This window comes from Porites lutea, chromosome 8 (assembly GCF_958299795.1).
Source record: "Porites lutea chromosome 8, jaPorLute2.1, whole genome shotgun sequence".
NCBI lineage: Eukaryota > Metazoa > Cnidaria > Anthozoa > Scleractinia > Poritidae > Porites > Porites lutea.
Window position 1 is genome coordinate 24,059,101 of NC_133208.1, and position 23,979 is coordinate 24,083,079.

Below are 23,979 nucleotides of genomic sequence, written 5' to 3' on the forward strand. Positions count from 1 at the left end.
GCGAATCTTAACCCAGGCGGTCGGGGGTGAGTGGGCGACTAGTCTCTCGTAAGGGGGTGGGGGGGGGGGGGGATCATTAAAACTCCCAAAACATTCCCCCGAATGAGCCTTTAAGCAATGACCACATATAATAGTTTTTAGTATAAACAGAAAGTTTTTCATAAAAGGTTAACTGCAATATGCAACTTGACTGAACAGTCTAAGTACATCGATTATAAAATCAATAAATATTTAACTGATATTTTGTTGTTGTTAACTGGTATCCTCTGTTGTTTAATTCCTTTTTAAAGTTTCCATTAATCTAATGTTTTGTTAGCCCGAAGTAGAGACAAGTTGTCATTGCTTTAATTTCCTCGTGTCTCGCGCGCTTTTATCAGTATTACTCATTACCATCTCAGCGTGGTCGAGAGTGAATGTTAATGAGGAGGTGAATAAGGGTATGCAAATCGTGGTCGAGAGTGAATGTTTATGAGGAGGTGAATCAGGGTATGCAAATCCGCCGATCCGTTATGGTCAAGAGCCATAATGGGATGGTTATGATTTATTTTCAAATTTGCCGATGAAATTTCCCTCTGAATCCGAAATACGAGCAAAATATTTTTTAAACACGCAAATTCCAAAATCCGGGCTCAAAAAATGGATGAATCCGCAATCCGCTGCCATTGACAGATCAACAAATCCGGCGTTAAAATTTCGCTCTGAATCCGAGCAGAAATATTTTCTAAATCCGCCGATCCGTTGGCCTATTCATCCGCCAATGAGCTTTTATGAGACTCAGGGTATGTCTTAACTAAAGCAGGACAGTCCTTGCGCACGCTGCGTCTGTATCGGATAGGGGCCGGATTCAGGGGAGGGGCCCGGGGGGCCCGCCTCCCCTCATTTTTTGGCCAAACTGAGGCCTGAAGGGCCATAAAAACCTTTTTTGAGACCCCCCGGTTTTTTCGGAGCGGGCGTTAACATAACAAGTCTCCTGTCTGCTTATCTTGCCTCATCTCCGAGGGAATTTAACACAGTCTTGGATTCTTGATTCAACGCTGTATATTCCGGATTCTAGTCAGCTCCACTGTGGAACATGGATCTGGATTGTAATCGTCAGTGGGATTCTGGATTCCTGGAGCAGTAAAATTTTCCTGTACTCCGGATTTCACAAGGAAACATTCCGGGACTCCCATACATCCCATATAGCGGATAGTCTCTTAGGAACACTCTTCGTGGTATTGCTCCCCCCAGCTCGTGCTCCAACTTCACCGGAAAAGACTGGAGAGGAGATTGAGTAACCTCTCTGATTGAGCCCGCAAGACCCCCAATACGAATGTGACTCACTTTGTTGAGTAGTTTCTCTCAGTTGTAGCAAGTGTTGTGTTAATGTTCATGAGTTTCGTAAAACATTCAGCTCGCCTCAAGCATATCACACGCCACCTGAATGCACACAAGTCCGTGACAAGCGCTGCTGTCGCCCGTGTCTTCAGCAGGTCGACAAGTACAGGTAGGCTTCAGCGGCCCATGGTTTTGCTTACCGGTGGAGGGAACGGCATTTGCAAATGGATGGGGTGGTGTTGCTTCTTATTGATTCTCTGTTTTGAGACGTTTCAAGCCGTAAAGTAAATAAGTATTAGTTTCTTTCTGACAGGCCTTGACAATGAGCGCATTTGTACGTATTGCTCAGACCTCGTTAATACAGACACTAGAAGCAGGGGGGGGGGAGGGGGACATAGAGAGTTCCCTTATTGCTGGTTTGCACGTGACGTCACGGCGGCCATGTTGGTGGTCAAGAACAAAAGCATTTCTCGCCTCTGGGAACTTCCCTTATTGCTGGTTTGCACATGACGTCACGGCGGCCATGTTGGTGGCCAAGAACAAAAGCATTTCTCTCCTCTGGGAACTACTCTATTTTCATGCAAATTCTTCAAGGAAATATTCCTTTGCTTTGGCCCCCAACATGGCCGCCTTGTCGCGTGGTTACAAACCAAGAATTAACGAGGTGTACATATTAAGAGGGTTGAATTTACAGAAAATGTAATACACCAGTCAATGTTAAGCCCCAGGAAAGGGGTCAATACCTAGGGGGATTTAACATTCTGGGCCATTTTCATGTCAAATTCTTTACCCAGGGGGAAAAAGATTGATGTCAAATACCCCTTCCCTAGGGGTACATTTTGTTTGATTTAAGATGATATAATTTACCATGCATATTTCCTTATCACTCCCACAGTCTTTCTTTTCCATCTAATATTATTACATTGCATACCTTGTACAGAGGCATTTCTTTCATAATCAAGCACTTTTAATTTTTTAAAGCTGTTTGGTCCTACACAGACAAAATTTGTCTGTGTTAATATTCAACAGCGAACAGGCAAAGAACAAACATGGATACCAAACAACTTCCTGAAACAGGAATCCCACGGAACTCTGGGTAAAGTTTTCAAGATGGCAGGCTGAGGCTAGGTGTCAGACTCTTGTCAGATCTTGTCAAACTCCCCTACCCTCGGGATGTTGTGTTATGTTAAATCTTATATTATTCCCCGCCCACGAGAAAGCAAATACAGTCAAATGCCCAGGGGATGCCAGGCCTCTCTATCCTGAGGCTTAGCATTGACTAGTACATAATTATTAGGGCTTACTTTCCCCAGAGACAAAGCAAACTGTCCGTAATAATGAGGTGTTCATATTAAGCAGGTGTCCGTAAAGGGGCACTGCACACTAGGTGCATCAATTCATAATGATTCCTTGACTGTTAGTCAAGTTCTAGTCAACTCCTTTACCTCCTGTCAGTTGGGGATTTGAAAATCAGGTTTAATTTGTTTGTTTTGTTAATGATCATTTGAGCGGAGTACTTGACTGAACAACAGTTGTGCAATCGGCAAAAATATCAGTAAGGCTTTTTCTGAGGTTCTGCGGCCTTCAAACAGAAAAAAAAATGTAGCGTTCCCTCCCCCATCTGCTCCATGCAAAGTTGTGCTGCTGCTTGAGCTATCAGTAAGAAACAAAAAAACACCCCAACTTTTAATGTTGGGGACGGGGGAGGTTGTGGGGATTGTTTTGTTATTCGAAGTAGCCCATTATTTTGATGACAGTTTCTTAACAATGTTTTGCTGCTGTTTATAGCTGGATTAACAAGGCACACAGTTTTTCTCCTTTATAAACTAATGCATCATTACCGCTTTACCATAATGATAGAGCTCTGACTACATCTTATAGATTCCCAGGAATATGATTTAATTGTCATTGGTGGGGGATCAGGTGGTCTTGCCTGTTCAAATGAAGGTGAGAATTATACAAGCCACTAGAATATCAACTCCTACTGTATGTTTCAACTTATAAAACTTATACACTGACGTTACCCATGATACCCATTACACAGGATCATTAATTGTGCTCTTTCTTATTGTGGAACGGGTATGAGTGCATGTAATATGTACTTTTTAAAAAACGAGCAGGAGTGTGTATTTTATCTTGTAATATAAGACTGCAAGTTTTTTTGAAGGGCTTCAAAATCTCTGATTTTAAGATCAACTTATTCTTGTACTAATATTTAGATTTGGGATTATTTTGGTCCAAAAAATTGGACATAAAGATTAACTGTGTCTTTATCAGATATAATCAGATATAAAAACACTCATTGATTTCTTTTGTTTCTTTGTTATGAATTGTGAATGAGTTTTGACGGGATTTTCAACACAACACCTACATAGTCCAAAAGAGTGGAGATCAAGCTTTAGAAATTCTAAAAGTTGGTGTTAATCAGCCCAGTTTTAAACAAGATACAGACATAAAAAAACTTCAAATTAAATAAAAAAAATATATATATGGACATCCAGACAGGTGTCTAGGTTATTCAACACATTCCTTTGTAAATTTTCAAGTTTTTAATTGGCTGTATCTTGTTCAATATCAGCCTTTTTAACACCAAAATTAGGGATTTTCTAAAATCTGGTGTGGTCTTTCTTTTTAAATGGCGAGTGTGTATGTTGATAATCCCGTAATAGTCATGAACTTGTGCCCTGAGTACCCCTGAAAGCCCACAATGGGTTAGAGAAGTGCTGTTTTAGTAGTTGCAAACTTTTTTTTGCTTCTGTGAGTTGCTTGACCAGAGACCTACTGTTACCTAAGGAGGAGAAGCTTTGGGGTGTTGGCTTCTTTCCCCAAGGCATTGACCTTAAAACTTTAGGAAGAATGCCACAGACCCTAAGGGGCTATGTTGTCACTATGCTGGATAGCCTTTCATGCTGGCACAAAAAGCTATCCAGTTATAGTAAGAACACTTGTCCGATATGTGACTCTCTAATTTAGAGATTGGCATGGCTCAACTTCACTCCATTATGGAAATTGTGCTAAAATCACCACTAGTGAACTCATTTAAGCCTTCTCTGGCATAGTTTTTGTGCTAGCGTAAAAGCTATCCGATACAGTGTAAACATGCATGTAGCCTTTAGAATTCTCTCTTTTGTAGGCTGACCACAGTGTATGCAATTATTTCCAAAGTTGATTTATGGGAAAACTGAAATGATTTTAATTTGTTGGCTTGCAGCTGCCAAATATGGTAAAAAAGTTGCTGTCTTGGATTATGTATCCCCTTCACCACAAGGTAGGGAAATTATGATATTATTAATGTAATTTTTATTCTAATTATAATATAATTTAAGCTTACATGATGTACATGTATTACCATTTGTTCCTTTCACCAATTGCCAGTGAAGTACACCATGTAACTCAATATTCTTCAATAATAATTATTGTATTATTGTGTAATAATTATTGTGTAATAATTGTTGTATAATAATTATTGTGTAATAATTATTATTATTATATTTATAACATCATTTCCTGATTCATTGACCATTTTGTGAATCTCAAGGTAGTGCAAGTACATGTACAAATTTAAATTTTTTCCGTAACCCTTCATAACAGATTAACAGGAGGTTAGTTGGAGTGTGTTCTTCAGGAGCTTACATGTGTATCTTTTCTTATTTTCCTGTCAATAACATTTTTGAAATGCCCTAATTTTTTAATTTTAAAATGATTATAACTAACTTTTACCATTTCGATATTGCATGTTGAAAACAAAATTAGAAAATCACATAATTGGTGAGAATCATCCACAATGTACCCATTAAATGAAGTCTGTTACCCCTAAGGTGTGCTTTCATGGTCCGTGGAATAGATCTTCAGTAGCTCAGTGCCAACAGATCTAGTGCCGGGGTTGACTAAACTTTTTTTTTTAACCTTGAATTTTGGTGCTTGTATTAAAGGATCAGCTTGGGGCCTTGGAGGTACATGTGTCAATGTTGGATGTATTCCAAAAAAGCTGATGCACCAGGCCGCCTTACTGGGAGAATCAATCAAGGTATCCTGACAGTTAAACCTGCATGATATGTGCGGCCATCTCTGCAAAGCAACCTCCTATTATAAGTGACTACTTAATTAAAATATTAAGACATTTTATTTTTTCAAATAAAAGCAATACAGTGACAAATTAAGCCCCCTGGCCTGTCAGTATCCAGCTCCAGTAATCCACCTCCAAAATTTGCAGTTTAGGTTGTATTTTTTGTTCCGTGCATGTAATTGAAATTCTTTCAAGGAAAGAGAAATATAAGAAATGAAGTTATACTGGTGCACAAAAGTAACTACTGTACACACTCCATTTTGAGACTTGTGGTGGATGTGTCAACTGAGGAGAATAATATTATTTGGGTGTTTACTCATCATCATCATTTTTGGTTTGTTAGAATTACTGATGAAAATGTGTAACAAGGAGATGCACTCTAAAAAACTATTACATTGTAACTGACATTGAAAACTAAATAAATTTATGAAATAAAGCGTATTATAAAATGAAAATGAACTCGATCCGGAAATGAAGTTTATTAAAACAGGCACATGTCAGTTAATGTTCAATGACTTTGCAGGATGCACGTCATTTTGGATGGAATGTTCCAGACAATATCTCATTGTCATGGTATGTATTCTTCCTTTGTGGTTATATAATTAATACATGTATTTAATTTTTATTATGTTAAATCAATTGCTATAAAGTTATTATTGAGTGTTATGTTGAAATAATATTATGCTAGTTTGCAATAATTATTAATAGTTATTATTAAGATTGATATGAGAGAATAAAACATAAAGAATGAATTATTCATCCCTGAATCTCAATGCCATTTGTATTGTTTTATTTCCCTTAGCCTTGGAGTCAAGCATGAACTTAAATAATTAAAAACTAACCAATTAAGTTTTTGGTTACTTCAAGTTTTAGCGAGTGGTAAACTTTAAAATGAAAAGAGCAATTGATTTTGCAAATGAAAATATATTACTGGCATTTTAATCATCATCATCATCATCATCATTAAAGTTGCTCAGTAGACATGTATCACTTTAATTGTACAAAGTTGACTTGGGTGGAGTGAACAATGCTTGAATGAGTGCTGGGGATTAAGCTCATGGCTGGCTGCCAGCTTATTTCACTGGCTGAAAGAGAGCTAACCACCTGCAGCTCAAAATGCTGAAATTACAAAGCGTGGAGATTGACTGATAAGAAAGCCTACTTCCCTTTTCCATAGCTTTAAGTGCACTCTTCTCCTACCAAAGTGTCTTCTATTTAATAATTATTGTGAGATAAAGGGAGAATTTCACATTACATCAAAAGTCATGATAGGGCCTATCTGATGTACCCCATCCTTACACATACATGAACATAGCATGGAACGTGTGTGTCATGTCTCCGGTTTTTTTTTTTTTTTTTTTTTTTTTTTTAATGACATGTCAGGGAAAAATTGGTCCCAGCTGTTCAGAATCATATCAAGTCACTAAACTGGGGCCACAGAGTCAAGCTACATAACAAGTAAGGAATTACAATTTAAGCGATATAATTCATATAAATCAGAGTACAGTAATTGAATTATAGTGACAGTAGAGACAGTATCTGTTGAATGTAAAATCATTTGTTCAGTGAGAAAAGATTTTATTGAAGACTTTAGAAACAGGCACAGTACCAAACTTCATACATTACTTCTACAATGTGTACACTTTTTGCAATGCAGAATTGGTTGGCTTTGTCTGTCCATACATGAAGCTCGTGTACCTCTTGCAATGTAGGTCTTATTGCATGTCCCGCTAAAAACTAAAGAGTTGAAACATCCAAATTTTCTTCCCAATAATGCTGCTATTTTACTAAACAAAAATCTCCCTTCTTCTCACATAATTACAGCAAGGTGGAGTACCTCAATGCAAAAGGATCATTCTTGGACCCTCACACAATTAAAGCAGTACTGCAGAATGGCACTGAGGTACGTTACACAGTGACGTAAATACTGGAATGATAGTCTCTAATTAGGTAGACCTCCTTGTACAGGTCTTGTAAGTGTGATAGAGAGATCCTTGGTTGAATGCGTAAGGAACACAACACAACCCATTTGTACTGAAAGCTCCACTGTTCTGGGATATGTAATGAGATGAACTTTAAGATGTTACAGCTGCTGTTACCTTAAAAAGAAAGAGATAATAATTATCTCAACAATTATTATTGAGTGCAGCCCACAATGGCCACGAGAACAATTACACTTAACACCAAACTGTGGTCTGAACTACATTTTCAGCAGCAGTGAATGGTCTTTTCATAAAAGTGAACTAGCCCACATTCGTTATATTGAAATTCCAACGTGACTCTGCGGCTTTAGGGTCAAAATTGCAATTTTTTTCAAGACGCCAGTGTCTTGCAATTCCCAGAAGAGATTTGAGCACAAAGGAAACCAAACCAAATATAGAAAAATGACCAGAAAGCCTCGGAGTCATGTTATAATTTTAATATATCTTATGTGTGGCTTTCAGTCTCGATTTTTCATCAGTCTTGAATTAAATTTACTCTAAATGCCACCAATTGTTTACGCAAAATTATTTTTCATTATTATTTTTCTAAAAATTAAAATTTACCGTTTTCAGAAAACTCTCAGAGCAGAGAATTTTGTCATAGCTGTAGGTGGAAGACCAAGATTTCCATTTGAGGTCAGTGAAGTTATTAATAAATTTATATTAAAAGTACTAGCACGGCTGTCGCTAAGGTTTCAAGTTGCCGTGTAGATACAACAAGTCGGGCAGGGAATCAAACCGCTAGGGATTTCTTTTGGTTCTATTTTTCTTCTATTTTCCTTTGGCAGTAGCCGGGGATGCCACGTTCTTATACAACCCTGACTAAATTTTGGGTAGCAAGGGCGGTGCAATGGTGAGAGCACTCGCCTCCCATCAATGTGACCTGGGTTCGAATCCTGGCGTCAACACCATAGGTGGGTTGAGTTTGTTGTTGGTTCTCTCCGTTGCTCCGAGAGGTTTTTCTCCGGTTTTCCCTTCTCCTCAAAAACCAACATTTCCAAATTCCAGTTCGACCAGGAATCAGGTACACGAAGAACCACTATTAAAGTGGATGTTCTACCTCCAAATCGTTATTGATTCATATCCCTCTGATGCAGCATGTGGTCTGTGATTTTGTTTACATTTGCCATTGCCTTGACACTAAAACTCTCTTTTGTTTACGTAATTAAATATTGAACACAATTATTTACTATTAATTTAATCTTTCTTTTTTTAAGGTACCAGGTGCAATGCAATATGGCTTCAGCAGTGATGATCTGTTTTCTTTGGAAAAGCCCCCAGGAAAAACGTGAGTATGATTGCTTCCCTGTCAATCAAATAGCCTGCGAGCAAGCTCTTCGATTACAGCAAGCGACACGAGGCGAGAGAGAACGCGCGAGGGAGCGGCGAAGTCGCGAAGAGCGGAGGAAAAGGAGATTTCTTTCCTCGCCCCTCGCACCGGGGTATCCTATCGCGTGGGGCTCTTGCGCGACTTCTCGAGACTTCCCCAAATGGAGAGCTTGCTCGCAAGCTATTAATCATAGCGCATAGAGAACAAACAGTATTGACAGTTGTTTCTGCGAGCCAGTGTTTGCGAACAATACTTTAAAAAACTACAATGTAATCAATAGTTTTGGATGGATAAACGTATGTAGAGTAGAGATTTGTAAGCTGTTGACTTTCTGTCTTATCGTGTTTTGACGTAACTTCAGTAAGGAACGAAAGTTAAACTGTAAAGATCATAGTCTCCATTTTTTTTTCTGCCAAAAGTGCGTTGATTCCAACAAAAAAAATACTGGCAGAATGTATATAGTTGTATTTTGTTCCAACTTGTTAAAAGACCTTGCAATATGCTTCTGTTTGCTTGTGCAATCTGCTTTAAAGCCTCGTTATCTTGGCTTGTAAAGTGCGCAGTCTCCGCCTTTCTCCCTTTGATATATGGCCTTTGAAATACGAACCTCAAAGTCGCCTAGTAACACAGGCGTCCCAAGCTCACGTTACGAGAGTGGACTGTAATTTGCATTCTGCACTGTCTGCAGCTACTTGTTATTTTTCTGTGGGTAAAGTGATTACCCTTGGTCATCTCGTCACCAAGTAGTCGACTCGCCGCCAACTAACTCGCCACCAAGTAAGAACTCTGTAATCAGTCTGGAATAAGCTTGGCGAAGAAGTAAAATTCTAGGTTAGTAATCCCAGGTGAGTAAACACGTCGATTAATGCAGAGTGGTGGCGATCGATTAGCCTTCTTGGGGGCGAGTTGGTTGGCGGCGAGTCGACTTCTTGGTGGCGAGATAACCGTAAACCACCGTGCGGATTAATTTTCCTTTAAATCGTCATCAGACTTCTCCTATAAAGATTTTAGTGTCACTTACTGTTACTAACAGCTATTTTGTATTCTTTTGCAGTCTGGTTATTGGTGCTTCATGTATCCTTTTACATTTAAGATTTCTCTTGTTTTTGCTCTATTCACATGATTTCGCCCTGCTCTCATTTTTGGCATAGTTGACTTTGGATGCTCCTTAGACAACTCTTTTGATTTTCAAGCGAATTTATAATTCAAATAAACATTTCGTTTCTTGCGGTGTTCTTTCCTTTTCTGGACTTCTAGAGAAAAAGGTTTCAGACTCTTCGCTCGCGGTTAGTACGGTTGTTTATACTGAAAGAGGTTAAGCCTTCTTCCGATGGCAAAATGACAAAACTTCCTACATGTGATAACTTGTTCCCGCCAATACTACATTTTGGCTAAAACTCGTGGTAGAATGACGACGGCCATCACGTTTTCCCGCCGAAATGACGCTGGTTCTCGCGTGAGCAATACTCAGTATTGAGAAAATCTAAACAAAATCTCGTATTCGTAGTCGTCCTCGTCTCAGAGTCTAAAGCACTCTATTGTTGTGTGGAATTCGCCTCTTTAGAAACCAGCAGGAAACTGGGCCGAGTTAACGTTTGCAAAGACTTCTGGGTCTGTTACAAGGGTCACGTAAAGAGATTGGCCATTAGCTGACTGGTGCACCCCAGTAACAATCCCAGAAACACGTGTGGGACATATTTTGGTTCCTTTCTCGTTTCTAAAGTGGAGAATTGCGCTATCGGTCTGTTTTGGTGGACTAATAGACCTTTTTACCGATACGGCGGCCATATTGAATTAATTCGATTTAAAGAGTATTATAGGATGCCTAGGGGGCATGAGCACATTTCGTTTGTATTTTCGTTTGTAGTTTTCCCCCAGAAATATACATTGAAAAACCATGTTTCTAATACTAAACTAGAAAAAGGCGATCATTATTACATCCAAACGCGGTACAAGAATCTTTTTTCCCATTGCAGCCTTATTCTAAGAAAACTTTAAGAAAAAAATTCCCGAAAAGCGCTCGAAAATACAAACGAAATGTGCTCATGCCCCCTGGGCATCCTATAATACTCCTTAAATTGAATTAATTCAATATGGCCGCGGTATCGGTAAAAAGGTCTATTTTGACCTAATTTTCTGTGCAACGTCGTCATAGCCAATGAAAGAAGAGAAATCGTCTTCAAAACATTCCCATAGTGCAATTCGACACTACAGAGACCCATGTCAGTCTCCCGCAAGACCTCAAAATCAAGTGCCATATGGGCAATTTTAGGGTTGTCCGTTAGGCGAGAGTTGGTTGTATTCCGAATTTTTTGTTGCTTGTGCTTAACTAGCAAATGGCCCAGCTCGTGTCAGATTACATGGAGAGCCATGGAACTAGGTTCTTGAAGCAGTGTGTTCCTGTCAGAGTCGACAAAGATGACAGCGGATTACTTCATGTAACTTGGAAAGAAAGTGAGACGGGCAAATCACATCAAGAAACGTTTGAAACGGTTCTGTTTGCAATCGGTAAGTCACAAAAAGCTAACAAAACCAAGAGCTCGAAATAGCTGCCGGTGAACAGAAAATGTTCGGCCAGAATGGGGTCTTGACCGGCCGGAAACTTCACTCGCCGGTCATGTTGACGGGTCACGACGCACACTCTCATTCTTGAACAACCAGCCAAATCCTCACCCGTAAAACTTAGATTTTTGTCTCTTTGTAAAAATGCAATTAGGAAATTGCACAAGGGTTAGGCAGCATATTTTTCCAATATTTTAACTGGTGATTAAAGAAGCTTGACCGAGCAAAAATTTCTTTGGCCCGTCATCGTGTCCGGCCACCGTCCGGAAGTCATTTTGAGCCGTGAAGAAGTCTGGCAAAGTGAATATCCGGTACACTTCATTAACTTTGATTACGAGCTACACCAAGTGCTATTGTAGCTATTAATTAATAATATTATTGCACGAACCTTCGATTACTAAAACTTCCTTTCATGTAGGTAGGGATCCAGACACAAGCCAACTGAATCTTGAGAGGGCAGGAGTTGAGGTACACCAACAAACCAAGAAAATTGTTGGAAACAACAGCGAACAAACAACAGTCCCGCATATTTTCGCCATCGGAGATGTGCTACAGGTATTTGATAAAACTCAGTTCATAATGGAGAAGCTCGTTCCCAGTGTCTTCCATCTCCCCTACGACCAGGGGACCGGAAGAGGAGATACCCTGGGAACAAGGTTGATAAGGCAGGGACCACAATCACCATGTCTTCATATATCCAAAGTATTGTCAAGCTTCCGCAACAATTGATTATTGGACTTATGAAATCGTAGCTGGGATACTGTACATTTACGTTCATAATCCCCTGGCTTATACAACTTCTTAAGTGGTTTTAGGGGGGCTCATATATGGTGGGGCTTATAATATCCGGTTGAGGGGCGGGGGGGGGGGGGGGGGGCTTGTAACTTAATTGGACGAAAGAGCGTTTCGAAACACGCCACATATAGCCTTGCTGATCAAAAGACTATTTAAGTTAACTCGCTTTCTTCAAGCTTTAAAACGTCGTAAACATGGATCCATTTCAATACAAGCTAGAGGGGGGGGCGCATCCGGGGGGGAGGGGCTTATCAGTGGAAGTTTACGGTATCATAATTTATTATGACTCAACCCGACTCCCCCCCCCCCAAAAAAAAAAAAAAAAAAAAAAAAAGGGAAATGTGAATCCAAGCCCAGGTTTCTGTTTGTCATTATTTTGGTGATGAAATTTAATTTTCCTTTAAAATTGGGTTTCCTTTCCTAGATTTTAGGGAACTTAGGAAGCCTCTAGGGCGATGAGAACGACAAACAAAACAATATGTTTCATGAGGAAAATAAAGGAGGTAAATAATTATCTTCTGTATGTAGCTGAGCTATCAGTTTGTTTTGTTAACAGGACAGGCCAGAGTTGACTCCAGTGGCCATTAGAGCTGGAAAGTTGTTGGCTGATAGGCTTTTTGGAGGCTCTGATATTTTGATGGACTATGATAAGGTTGGAGTAGAGCACTGAAGTATTAATTGCTGTTTTTTGTTAGTTTATCTTTTTTTTTTTCACTGAGTATTAGTCAATTATACTCTGAAATAGGAATAAATAGAATTAATAATCGAGAGATTGACTTGCTGTTCAAGTTTAATCGCAGAAATTGCAGTGTAAGGTCTGCTTTAGGCTTGTGAAGCCAATTGTTTTAACTATAAAGGTATCGCTTAGGGTCGTGCGTTCTCGTCATCGAATCTATAAGTCTTTAATGCCTTGCTCTCTAACTTTTTACTTGACAGGTTCCCACTACAGTGTTCACGCCATTAGAATATGGTACAGTAGGTCTTTCGGAAGAGAAAGCTATCGATATGTACGGAGAAGACAAAATCGAGGTACTGTAGGGTTGCTATATGGAAAGCTATGAGCGTCATGTTGTGGTTCAGTTTTATCCTTGGTTTAAATTTTTTATTCCTTTGTTTCAAACTCATTATCAAACATTACCATACCCCAAAACAAAGGAAAATGAAATTTAAACCAATGATAAAACTGAACCACAACACTATATATGAAAGTGAGACACGGCCTGGCGTATCGCCAAATCTGTATTAGTGTAACTTTTATAAAGGATTTAAGAGGCCACCCGTCAAGGTGCCAGAAACCGCCCCTCTACAAGGCGATCACTTTTTTAACAGACTCTTGGCAGTCCCTACTTCTTCATAGGGACGAAAGGTTAAACGCGAGGAGGGAAAGTAAATGTAACAAAGATCGCGGCGGGGAATGGCTTGAAAGAGGGAAGACCCCTTTTCCTTGATGCGTTTTGTTCTTTCAAATTTATGCAAGGAGCGAATGTGATGTAAGCAGTAAAAATGAGCTTTTCATTAAGCATTATTAACTTACTGACTAGCGTGAAAGAGGAGGGTGACAAGAGGAAGAAAGAGGAAAACTAAAAGACATTTTTAAGAGAAATACTTATTTCCTTCCCTCTGGGTCTCGCATTGCCCCTGGTATACAAGTTTCACTCGCGGTAGCGCTCATATATTTCCTCAGTGATTGGTCGGTTATGAAGCGCTCAACTTGTAGCTAGAATTATACATTTCAACGTTGCTCTTCGACGACACCGCAGACGTCAATTTCATTCTCTAGATTCCGATCTGTTGCTCTTCCAGGTGTATCATGCCTTTTACATTCCACTCGAGTTTATCGTGCCTGGTAGACACGCTGAGCAGTGTTACATGAAGGTGAGTCTCCTGCTCTTAGCCTTATCACTCAATCAGATCACAAAACTGACAAATCGTTTTCTCCTTTGTTGACAGGCCGTTTGCTTAAGGGAAGGAGATCAGCCTGTTGTTGGTCTCCATTTTATCGGGCCTTCCGCAGGGGAGGTTATTCAGGGTTTTTCTGCCGCTATGAGGTAAGTAAATCGGCGTACGGTCAACTCGCGCGCAGGATTAGCTTAGTTGGTAGAGCTCTTGACTGCAGAGCGGGAGGTCGCGGGTTCGATTCCCGGGGCCGGACCAACACTCAGGGTCTTAAAATAATTGAGTAATGAGGGTACTGCCTTGACCCTGCGCAAATGGCTAGATCTTCGCGTGGCTCGGATGGCCACATAAAATGGCGGTCCCTTCTCCATGAGACGTAAAACTAGTGTCCCCAGTTAGTACTTTCGTGCGAAATACATTGACACTCAAATAAAGTACATTTTTTCTCTCTCAGATGGACACCCAGGGTGCAAAGAAAATCATTCTTACAGCTTGCCATTCGGGCAAGCTGAAGCCAGCATTTACTAGCCCAGACGTCATTTTAACTAGCCGTGGGCTATCGGACACTGCTTTCTTTGCACGCTGAACACCTCCGGGACTGGCCCCGACTGTCCGTGTTACAAAGGTGTCCGTCTTATATAGCAGCCCGTTTCATTTCTTGACAGTCAAGCTGCACCGTGTAAGCTGAAATTATAATTAAGGCGCAACTACTCAAACGTAGCCTGCACAGCAAGTGCATGATAAATTGTGATATATTTAGGGCGTAGCAAAGGGCATTTTTCGCGCTCGCCACTTATTAAAGAGCCCTCGATAGGGTTCTTCAATTTTGTAATCCCGACTCAAAATTTCGTGCAATCCCGTAATCCCGAGGGTTATACTTGGCATCCCACTCCCGTGCATACTTTCAATCCCAAAACTCGCCCCGATTTTGCTTTCAAATCTTGAATCCTTGACTTCAAAAAAACGTATTGAGGACCCTCTTATTAAGCGCCCGAAATTGTTTATTCGCCTGCCATGCATTCATACTCAAATGGAAACGTGAGAAGTTTTGTGTCGTTCTTTTGATTCTACTTAACAAGGTGGGTATAACTTTTCAGTCTGAGGATGTAATCCCCAAATGTACCTTTGATGGCGGCAAATACTGATCCCTAATTATTTGTATTATTTTCTAGGTGTGGTCTGACATACGAGAGTTTATCCTCGACAGTTGGCATTCATCCAACTTGCGCAGAAGTGGTTGTGAAAATGCATATCACCAAAAGATCTGGGTTGGATCCAACTGTTACAGGCTGCTGAGGATAAATATACCCCCATATACAAGTTTTTCCGAGAAAAATAAGCCTATTTGACATTTAACCCGACAATGCTTTAGTTGACGCATCTTCTTTCTATGATTATAGCTTTTGTTTGGGACCACGAAAAACCAACAAAATGCTAATTTAAATTTCTCGGGAATTTTTTAGCTTTTCGATAAGTAGTGTTTTCGCAGCAGCCATGTTGAAGCAGAAGACAAAATGATTTTAATTTTCCAAAGGAAAGTCGCTTATTTTGTTTACTCCTCCGACATGGCTGCTATTAAAGGGGTTAAACTTCGTAATATTTAAATGCAGAAGAACATTGAGTGAACAGTTTTTTTCTGATTCTCCTCTAAACGTGACTTAGTAGCTAGGGAACCTCTTTAAAATTAGGCTTCTACTTATTTTTACTATGTTTATTTTTCTCGGACATGCAGTGGGGGCACAAATATTATTTATCTAAACAGTCACTTGTGTTTATGACGAAAGGTTTTGAAACTGTGGAACACAAGAAAACCTCTCTGAATCCATCACAAGTGTATTCTGGAAATTGTCTTGTCGTTGTTTAGTCCGACAGAAGCTAAGACTGTCTAAAAAGCATACACTACAGACTTGAAAAGCATTCGTCTTCCTTTAGATACCTTTTAAATAAACGGGCAAGATCTATGAAGAAAGGTTAGAGCGGTTTTCATTTGAGTGTCGAAAAGTAATTGGTTTTGCACTTTCTACAGGATGCGATTGGCTTAAAAGATTCGCGCCACCTTTTCATCCAATCAGAAGTAAAACCAAAGCCAATTGTGACGCGCTCGCATGCATTTTCCCGCGCTTTGCGTCAGCCACATGTAATTACTTCGAGTTTTGATTGGTTCAATGTATTGTCTGTGTCCTATGTGATTGGCCAGAGTAATTACTTTGGTTTTGGTTTTACGACACTCAAACGAAAACCACTCTAAAATGATTAATTTTAAAAAATAGAACCTGGCGAACAAAAATTAAAACACGATTAGGGACGGACCATTAGAAAAGTTATGGGGGTGGGGGTGGAATTTCCGCGCCGCGGCATGAATTTCTTTTCATTTAATTTTCCCTTGCGCGAATATTTTTTTGTACTTCCCCCCCCCCCCCCCCCCCCCATAAGTTTCCTAATGGTCCGTCCCTTACAATGCGAAAATGGTTAATAATGCTCGTCTTTACTCAGGGAGGTTAAATCAATTTTGTGAAATAAAAGCGTCGTTTTAACAACCTACATACAATATGTGTGTTAAATTTCCACCTTCAAAACGAGGCTAACTGCAAAATGGTTTAACTTTTCTTTTGAAATTGAGTTTTATCTGCTTGAGAATAAGCAATTATTTTTATATCAATGGCTTCGCGCTTGGCTTCGCTTCGTAACCGAGGTTTGGGGCGAACCGGAAATGGCCTATTAAAGGCAGTGTTTTTTCTGTTTGTTTTTGTTTCCCGAAGGGAGTGCGAAAATTCATTGCAAACGTGGATGTCTCGTCCGTTGCTGCAGTTTAAGACCGTTCAGTAGTGTTTTCATAAGCTGTTATGGTTAAAGTTAATTGACCATGATGACTTGAACCACGAGAATGACCAGAGGGACCAAAATGAACAAACAAACACAACGGCCAAAATGACCAAAACTTCCGAAATGGCCAAACCGAAATGACCGAAAGAAATGATAATACAGGTCAAGAAATAACACATCCGCTAATGCAATATTTTGGCCGTTTTCATGACTTTGCGAAGTTTTACACGCACTACGTGATATACACTGCGTTAATTTGGTTAAATCATTGAAAACAGATAATTCAAAAGATTTGTATATAGAAATTAAAGCTAGCGACATGGTAATCTCCCTATTTGAAGTTTGCTTCTTGGTAATAGAACATAGTTTTGTTAAAGAAGAATTCAAACACCAGAAAGCTCAGAAAAATTTTCCGAGCTCCTGGTGAGAATCAAACTTACAACCCTCCGAGTTCTAGTTCGGACGCTCTAACCACTGAGCTACTGGAACTAACCAGTCTTCAGTCCATATCTTTCAGATTCGACTTGCGCGGTGCAGTCGATTTCCGCTCGTTTGATTTTTAGCTTATTCAGAAAAATGCAAAGAATAATGCAGAGGCAACTCACTGAAACCACCCATAAGGTTAGTGCTTTGCTTGCTTGTTTGTGCTTCGTCCTCATCCGCGACGACTGGGAGCGCTTACCATTTGTATGGAAAACCCGGAAATTCCGGTGAGAATTCAAATGGAACGGTTCATCCCGGGGGAAATTTTCCGGAAAAAAAGTAATACTTTTCGAGGTATTACCTTTTTACCGTTTTTACCGAAACGACCGAGATTTTCTGTACCATTCGTCTGGATTACTAGTGCCAGGCTTCATGTCGAGAGAAAGCGAAAAAATTTACCGGTATTTTGTGAATGGTACAACTCAATCCCGTTCCTGATTTCGGTGCCAAAAAAACATACCAGTACCATTTGACGGAAATTTTTCACCGTAATTTCCGTACAAATGGTAAGCGCTCTAGAATGTCTAACCATTTGTATATGTCACAATATAGACAGCACATTATCCTCACTTATTTTGAGCCCCTTTGTTTTGGTCCGGCCGGGGTTGCAAAAAATCCGCGGCCTCCCGTTTGGCAGACAGGCTCTTATCCAACTGAGCTAACCGGGCGGGCATGCTATGAGAGAAAACTAAACGTAAAATAGACAGCCTATTGTAAGGTTTGGTAAGACGTAGCGCTGCAGGTGGAGTAAATTAACACTCGACTTCGATGTCACTTATGTCGCCATTTCTCGTAACGATGGCAACTGTAGCTAAATCGTGTGTCTAAAGAACAAAAAGATTTTCCGATTCAAAGTCGATTCGGATGTGAAAAAAAAAAAGAGAAGAAGAAGAGGAGAGAGAGAAACAACATGGGATACCCGACTGCAATCAACACATGTCGCTCCGAAGATGGAAAATAGTCGCGTATGGCTGGCTAGAAAGTTTTAAATACTTATAAGGTTAGGAAAAGAAATTGCCAAAAGTAAAAAGTCCAGGTTTCAAATACGGAAATGTTTTCTGCCTCTTTATACATTAACTGCAAATGGATTTTTGTTACTGAAATGCCAAGGTAACATCATAACTATTGCTATCGCGTAATAGGAAACCCGACAAGAAATGTGTACACCTCATCCATATTTAACAAGGGGCGTTTGTGAAGGTGGCCATATTGAATTCGAACGTGTTTAGTCAGTTAATAGTGCATTTCGCAATACCACAAAGTTTTGAATAATTCATGGTCAATAGAAAGGGAGTGTTAAGAGTGCATTTCGCAATACCACAAAGTTTTGAATAATTCATGATCAATAGGAAGAAAGGAAGATTGATAACACGTTTCAAACTCGCGTGCCTTAATTGGAAATGATCTTGTGCTACTCTAACGGACATTTTCAATTTCATAAAAGAGCAACAGTGGAAAAGGAATTTGACGTGCCACAAGTTTGGGTAAGGTTAAACCGCCGCGTAACTTGAAAAAATGGGGCGTGTGTGAAAGTGGCCAGATTTATTTGAAGGCATGTTTTTGTAAAAAGAAAATTTGACACCTGGTTTTTTGTTACAAATTTCGTAGCCAAAGTGCAAAACTTCTTGAGTATACCTCAGCTTAGGTAAGACTGCCAAGACGTCTCAACAAAGCAAATAAAAAAAAAACAAAATTGTGAAAGGTTTCAAAATCACAATTTTAAGTTTAAGGTCGGGTGGTGGGGAAGGGGGGGTGGGGATTGCCGCCTTATATGGCCTTTACTGAAATGTGCCGCTGGTCAGGTATGGGTATTAACCTCTCTGTTGTAAACCGGGAATATAATTTTGTGCGACTCTGTCCTAATTTTAAACAAGGTATTGCCAGCACTATTGATTTGATTTGCTTGATGAAATTTGTTTGTACTCCAAGTATAGAAAAGCAATGCCGATAAATGGCTTAAAACAAGACGGCGTGCATTTTCTCCTTTGTGCTAAACAAGGTAATAACATTGTGGGTGTTGTCCTACACAGGGTGTGTGTTTTGGGATTTTGTTTTGTCCTAAACAGAGTCAGGGGTCTTCAAACCCTCAGCAGCTCATCTATCGTCAACTATTTGTCGAGTACCCCCTCCCCCCCCCCCCCGGGTTTAAGGTATATCTTCAGGGCCTTCACAGGCCTAAAACGAACTGTAGCGCTTCCAGCTGGCTATCCGGGAATATAATTGGATTGTCATTTCGTGTTTTGTTTTTGTTTTCTACGAGTTTGTAATTTGTGAATCGGCTTTTCAGTGACAGCTGCACGATTTTGTGAGCCACTTCGTTGATTTTCATGGGTTTGGGGTCTAGGTTTCCGTATATTTGAGTTCAGTGGAAAAAGTTACGTTGCAATTTTTAACGAAGCCCCGTTTGAAATAAGAGTGGATTGATCTTGCAGAAAGCCTTTTTATAATCTCGCAAATTCCCTTTGGGTTTTTGCTCTCTGAAATGTTTTTTTTTTTTTCCTTTTTTTTTCTGAGGAAATTTTGACAGAACACTTAAAGATATCTTTAGATACACCAACTTTCCACTTATTACGTTAAACTTTGATGTGATAAACTAAATAAGGGCTTCAGGTATCTAGCTACATCTTTTGTTCGTGTAAACAATGTCATCTATGCACTATAATCCAAACGGAGACTCACTAGAAGCTTTTCGTGAGAAGGATTGTGTAAGATTCGTTCTTTACCACTGGGACTAATTTCTGCCACTGACTTTAGCCGATAAAAGAAAACTTGACAAAAAGCGAACCACTTTTGATGTATTTATATTTAAGTAAAGGGTATAGAATAGGTTTCTTTTCAATTGTTTGAAAGGGTGCTAATTAATTATTTATTGTGACGTACTCAAATGCATATTGTAGTTAGGGCCTGTTTACATGGAGCGGGGGACCCTGGTCTAGTGGGGTTGGTTTCTTTTGTTTTCACGCTCTGGGGGACACAAAACAAAAGAAACTTACCCCACTAGACCGGGGTCCCCCACTCCATGTAAACAGGGTCTAAGAGTGATTTTACTTGAATCGTGAAACAGATACTAGTAGTTAAGTGCAATAAATAGCGAGAGATAAACGATAGGAGACAATAGAATAAGTGCGTAATAGCATCTATTATTCTACTACGTTATTTAAGGGTTAAGTAAAATCACTTTAACATTTCCAAAAGGCCAGCTTTTAAGTTTAAGAATGGTTAATGCTTACATAATTGCACGTCTCAGCGAGTAGGCTTCCGGGCAAGAACTAAGCCATCTAGAGACCTAATAGAAAGAGTAATAATAATAATAATAATAATAATGAGAATGAGAATGAGAATGAGAATGAGAATGAGAATGAGAATAATAATAAGCTTACTCTAACGCTAAGAATGGCGCTCTCCATCAAATAGACTTCTACCTCATTCTAACCCTAGGCCAAAGGAATGGGCGCGGCTATTATGTTGTATTATGGTATTACATTAAAGAAGATCATCATCATCATCATCATCATTATAGAACGGCGAAATATTGACGGCGAACACATTTTAAATTAGTTTAAGTTCCAAGAGACTGCCTATTTCAGGGTAAGTAATGATATTAAGTTATAAAAAGAGTGGCAAATGCAAGCGAGTCTTGTCAGAAGATTTTAAATGTACAATCACAACTGTAATGGCATAGTCCCTTTTTTAAAATCAAGGCGAATCATTTATTGTTTCATTTTTATGTTCGTTTGCAGCTCTTGTCAACTCTTTAGCAATGAAACTCAAGTTTCTCAGTCCGTGAAATAAATTGAAACAAACCTTTCTGCCGGACAATCTAATAAAGGTCCCGTCCACGTTAATTCGGATAACTTGCAAAAAACAGTGAAGCTTCAAAACGTTGTATAAAACCTCTATCCACCAACGCCGATAAAGTTGAAGCGCATTCCTTTGATGGCCGTTTTCGAAAAATTCCTTCTACAAAGTATTTTTGTTTAAAGTAAATCACAAAGCCGGCGTTTTCAAATAATAAAAGTTTATCAAAAAAATCATTGGATAACAGATCACAGTATACAACCATAGATAAAAGTTAATCACAAATCCATAGATAAAAAAGACTATTTTGCAAAAAAAAAACTATAAAAAGCCCTTGGCTGCGGGTTAAAATACTCTACGCAGCGCTTAAAAAATGATAATAAACAAAACGTGTCTACTTTACTTTTCCGATCTCAGTTCTGATTTCTGCTCCGCTAATGTTTAATTGTTCAATTGTTTTGGAGCCTCTTACACATAAAACCGTTGATCTTAATAAGTTAACAGACGGTTTTACTCTCAGCCAATAAATTACGATGCTATACTCCATTCGCTTTTTCTCGGATAACTTCAGGGCTAGTTCAGTGAGAAATCGTAATTGGCTTCTCTGCTATTTCCTCCATATGGTGAGAACACGAGAGGGCTGAAGGAGGCATGCTCGACTTCAATAACACTCGCTGGTTGTATCGTCGCTTTTTCTCATTTTCATTGCTCGAGAAAGCTGTGTCAAGTTTCTGGTTTAGGTGGTTCGTTGCGAAAGGGTTAAAAACCCTGACATCGAGAAATGCACGGTGCCCCCTATTACAAAAACCGTGCGCACTGGTATCCAAACGAGCTTTATCAGAGGAGTTGGCACTGCTGGTTAAACTTCTCGGCTGTCAGGGTCTGAAGATGTGGCTCGACCTCAACATCATGGCATACGTCCTTGAGAATGGATGAGAACAGGTCGGGCACTTCGTCATGCCTCCTATGGACAAATCCGCGTTTGATACATGACACTGCATGATCAACGTCGAATCTCTTGCCGCCAGGACATGCATGTAAATGGGAGGTACTTCGGTGTCCAGCGGTACCTAAGGCTGGGCGCATCGTAGAATTCCCTTTTGTTCAGGTCGAAGTTTTCAGACTTCAATGGCAATGTTGTTAGTCCAATCACGGCACCCTTGATCTCTGCCAGGTCGTTTGCTTTCAGTGCTTCTGAGCTCATCTTCTCGCGGAGCTGCTGTAGGATGGTGTTATTCAGATTATATGTAATCCACTTTGAAGGACGTTTAGGTAAAGTGTCATTTTTGGTCCATATAAATATCAACATGAAAGGCTCACCTTTTAAAGCATAAGAACAATGTTACGTTTTCAATTTTTTTTAAAATACGGCGTAGTGCGGACAGGGTCTTAGACCGTTTTTGACCGAAAAAAGAATTGCGATATAAAGAATATATTAAATGTCTGAATTTCATACTTGAACCACGGAATAAATAAACAAAATGGAAAGAAGGTCATCGCAGTGAAAGACGTAACTTATGCAGTTGCGAAAAGAAATCCAGAAAAAATTCAGGCTTATCAGACCCTCCGAACCCTGACCATTCAAACACTGTTGCAAGGTTCAAGTCCTGGCAAGCCTGAATTTTTTCAGGCTTGCTTTATCAAATACATCGAAACTAACGTGGACGATATTTTTGACCAACTAGTTGGATTTTATATTACTAAAACAATTATTCTGGCTCAGAGCCCATTCGGACTCGAGGAATAATTGTTATTTAGTAACAACCGACTTGCACACTAGCAAGAATTCTGCAATCTGTCAGTGATATTGGCTAACGTAGTCACAATGTATTACAGGTGCCATTTCGTAAGTAGCAAGCTGTCCGTAATCCCGGGGGGGGGGGGGTACTTTAGGAATTTCTGGGTGGGGATGTGCCGCTGGAACCCTGGAACCCTTAACCTATACTAGAGCTAGTTCAGCTGAATTTTGCTACCCTATACTAGAGTAAACTCCCCAAATCCCCCCTATCCTAGAGTAGCTGTTTCCCTAGTCTAGATAAAATCTTCACCCAACTAATCAGTTTCCTGAAAAATGATACCCTATTCTAGACCCAAACACTGTGATTTTTATACCCTATCCTAGAGTAAACTGCTTGAAAACAATACCCTTCACAGGGGCACATACCTATATAGCCCATATGTGGCAGTGCCCCCCCCCCCCCCCCCCCCAGGTCCGTAATAGAAACCTGAGGCGGGTAATCCATATTTCCTTGTTTAGCACTGGACCTAGTCGTTTTATATGCAGAGACTAAAAGTGGAATAACGAATGCAGGGAACTACGGAAGTAAATATGTAGAAACCGACTCGTATACTATCGAGAATTCTGTAATCTTTCAGTGATATTGGCCAACGTAGTCACTATGTATTCAATACAGGTGCCATCAAGATTGCGCAAGTAACAAGCTGCCTGCAATAGAAACTTGACAGACAACACGTTTTCAAGGCGCGGAATTCATTTGCCTCGGTTATCAATTTTCTTTAGTCTACCACTAGACCGAGTAGTTTTATATCGGACTAAAAGAGAAATACAGTAAGAATCCGCTGCATTTTCCCATGTTAGCCTAAACAGGTTCTTACATATAAATGGCGATTAGCATAAATATAGGCTGTTTAGGTTCTAATATCCGCTTATTTACTAACAAAGGTTCTTATTTTCTGAAGAAAAAATACATGGAAGCTAAGCTAAGAGTATTAAGTTCTATTCAGCTTTTTCCTTATAACATCTCGTGTATACAAAATTAGTGTTTATGCATAACACGTCCACGAGAAGATGAACTGATGGGTTCTGAAGCGCTGATCACATGAATTTTGAGGTCCAGTTGCCCAAGTGTACACAATTTCTTTTAAGGATTTTTGAAAAAAAGAACCTGTTTCAAATTTTAGGCTAA

At 39.7% G+C, this 23,979-nt stretch overlaps 1 protein-coding gene across 1 annotated transcript; it reads left to right on the forward strand.

The window, feature by feature from the left end:
- Window positions 1–1,310: 1,310 nt before the first annotated feature.
- LOC140947070 (thioredoxin reductase 2, mitochondrial-like) lies at window positions 1,311–15,899 on the forward strand. Its single transcript, XM_073396156.1, is given in 17 exon segments — window positions 1,311–1,486; window positions 3,199–3,264; window positions 4,529–4,585; window positions 5,250–5,344; window positions 5,907–5,956; window positions 6,767–6,841; window positions 7,208–7,286; window positions 7,939–8,001; window positions 8,583–8,653; window positions 9,750–9,769; window positions 10,934–11,203; window positions 11,676–11,812; window positions 12,609–12,704; window positions 12,989–13,081; window positions 13,856–13,927; window positions 14,003–14,100; window positions 15,121–15,899. Coding segments are annotated over 17 exon segments (1,587 nt in total). The 5' UTR covers window positions 1,311–1,365; the 3' UTR covers window positions 15,245–15,899.
- The last annotated feature ends 8,080 nt before the right edge of the window (window positions 15,900–23,979 follow it).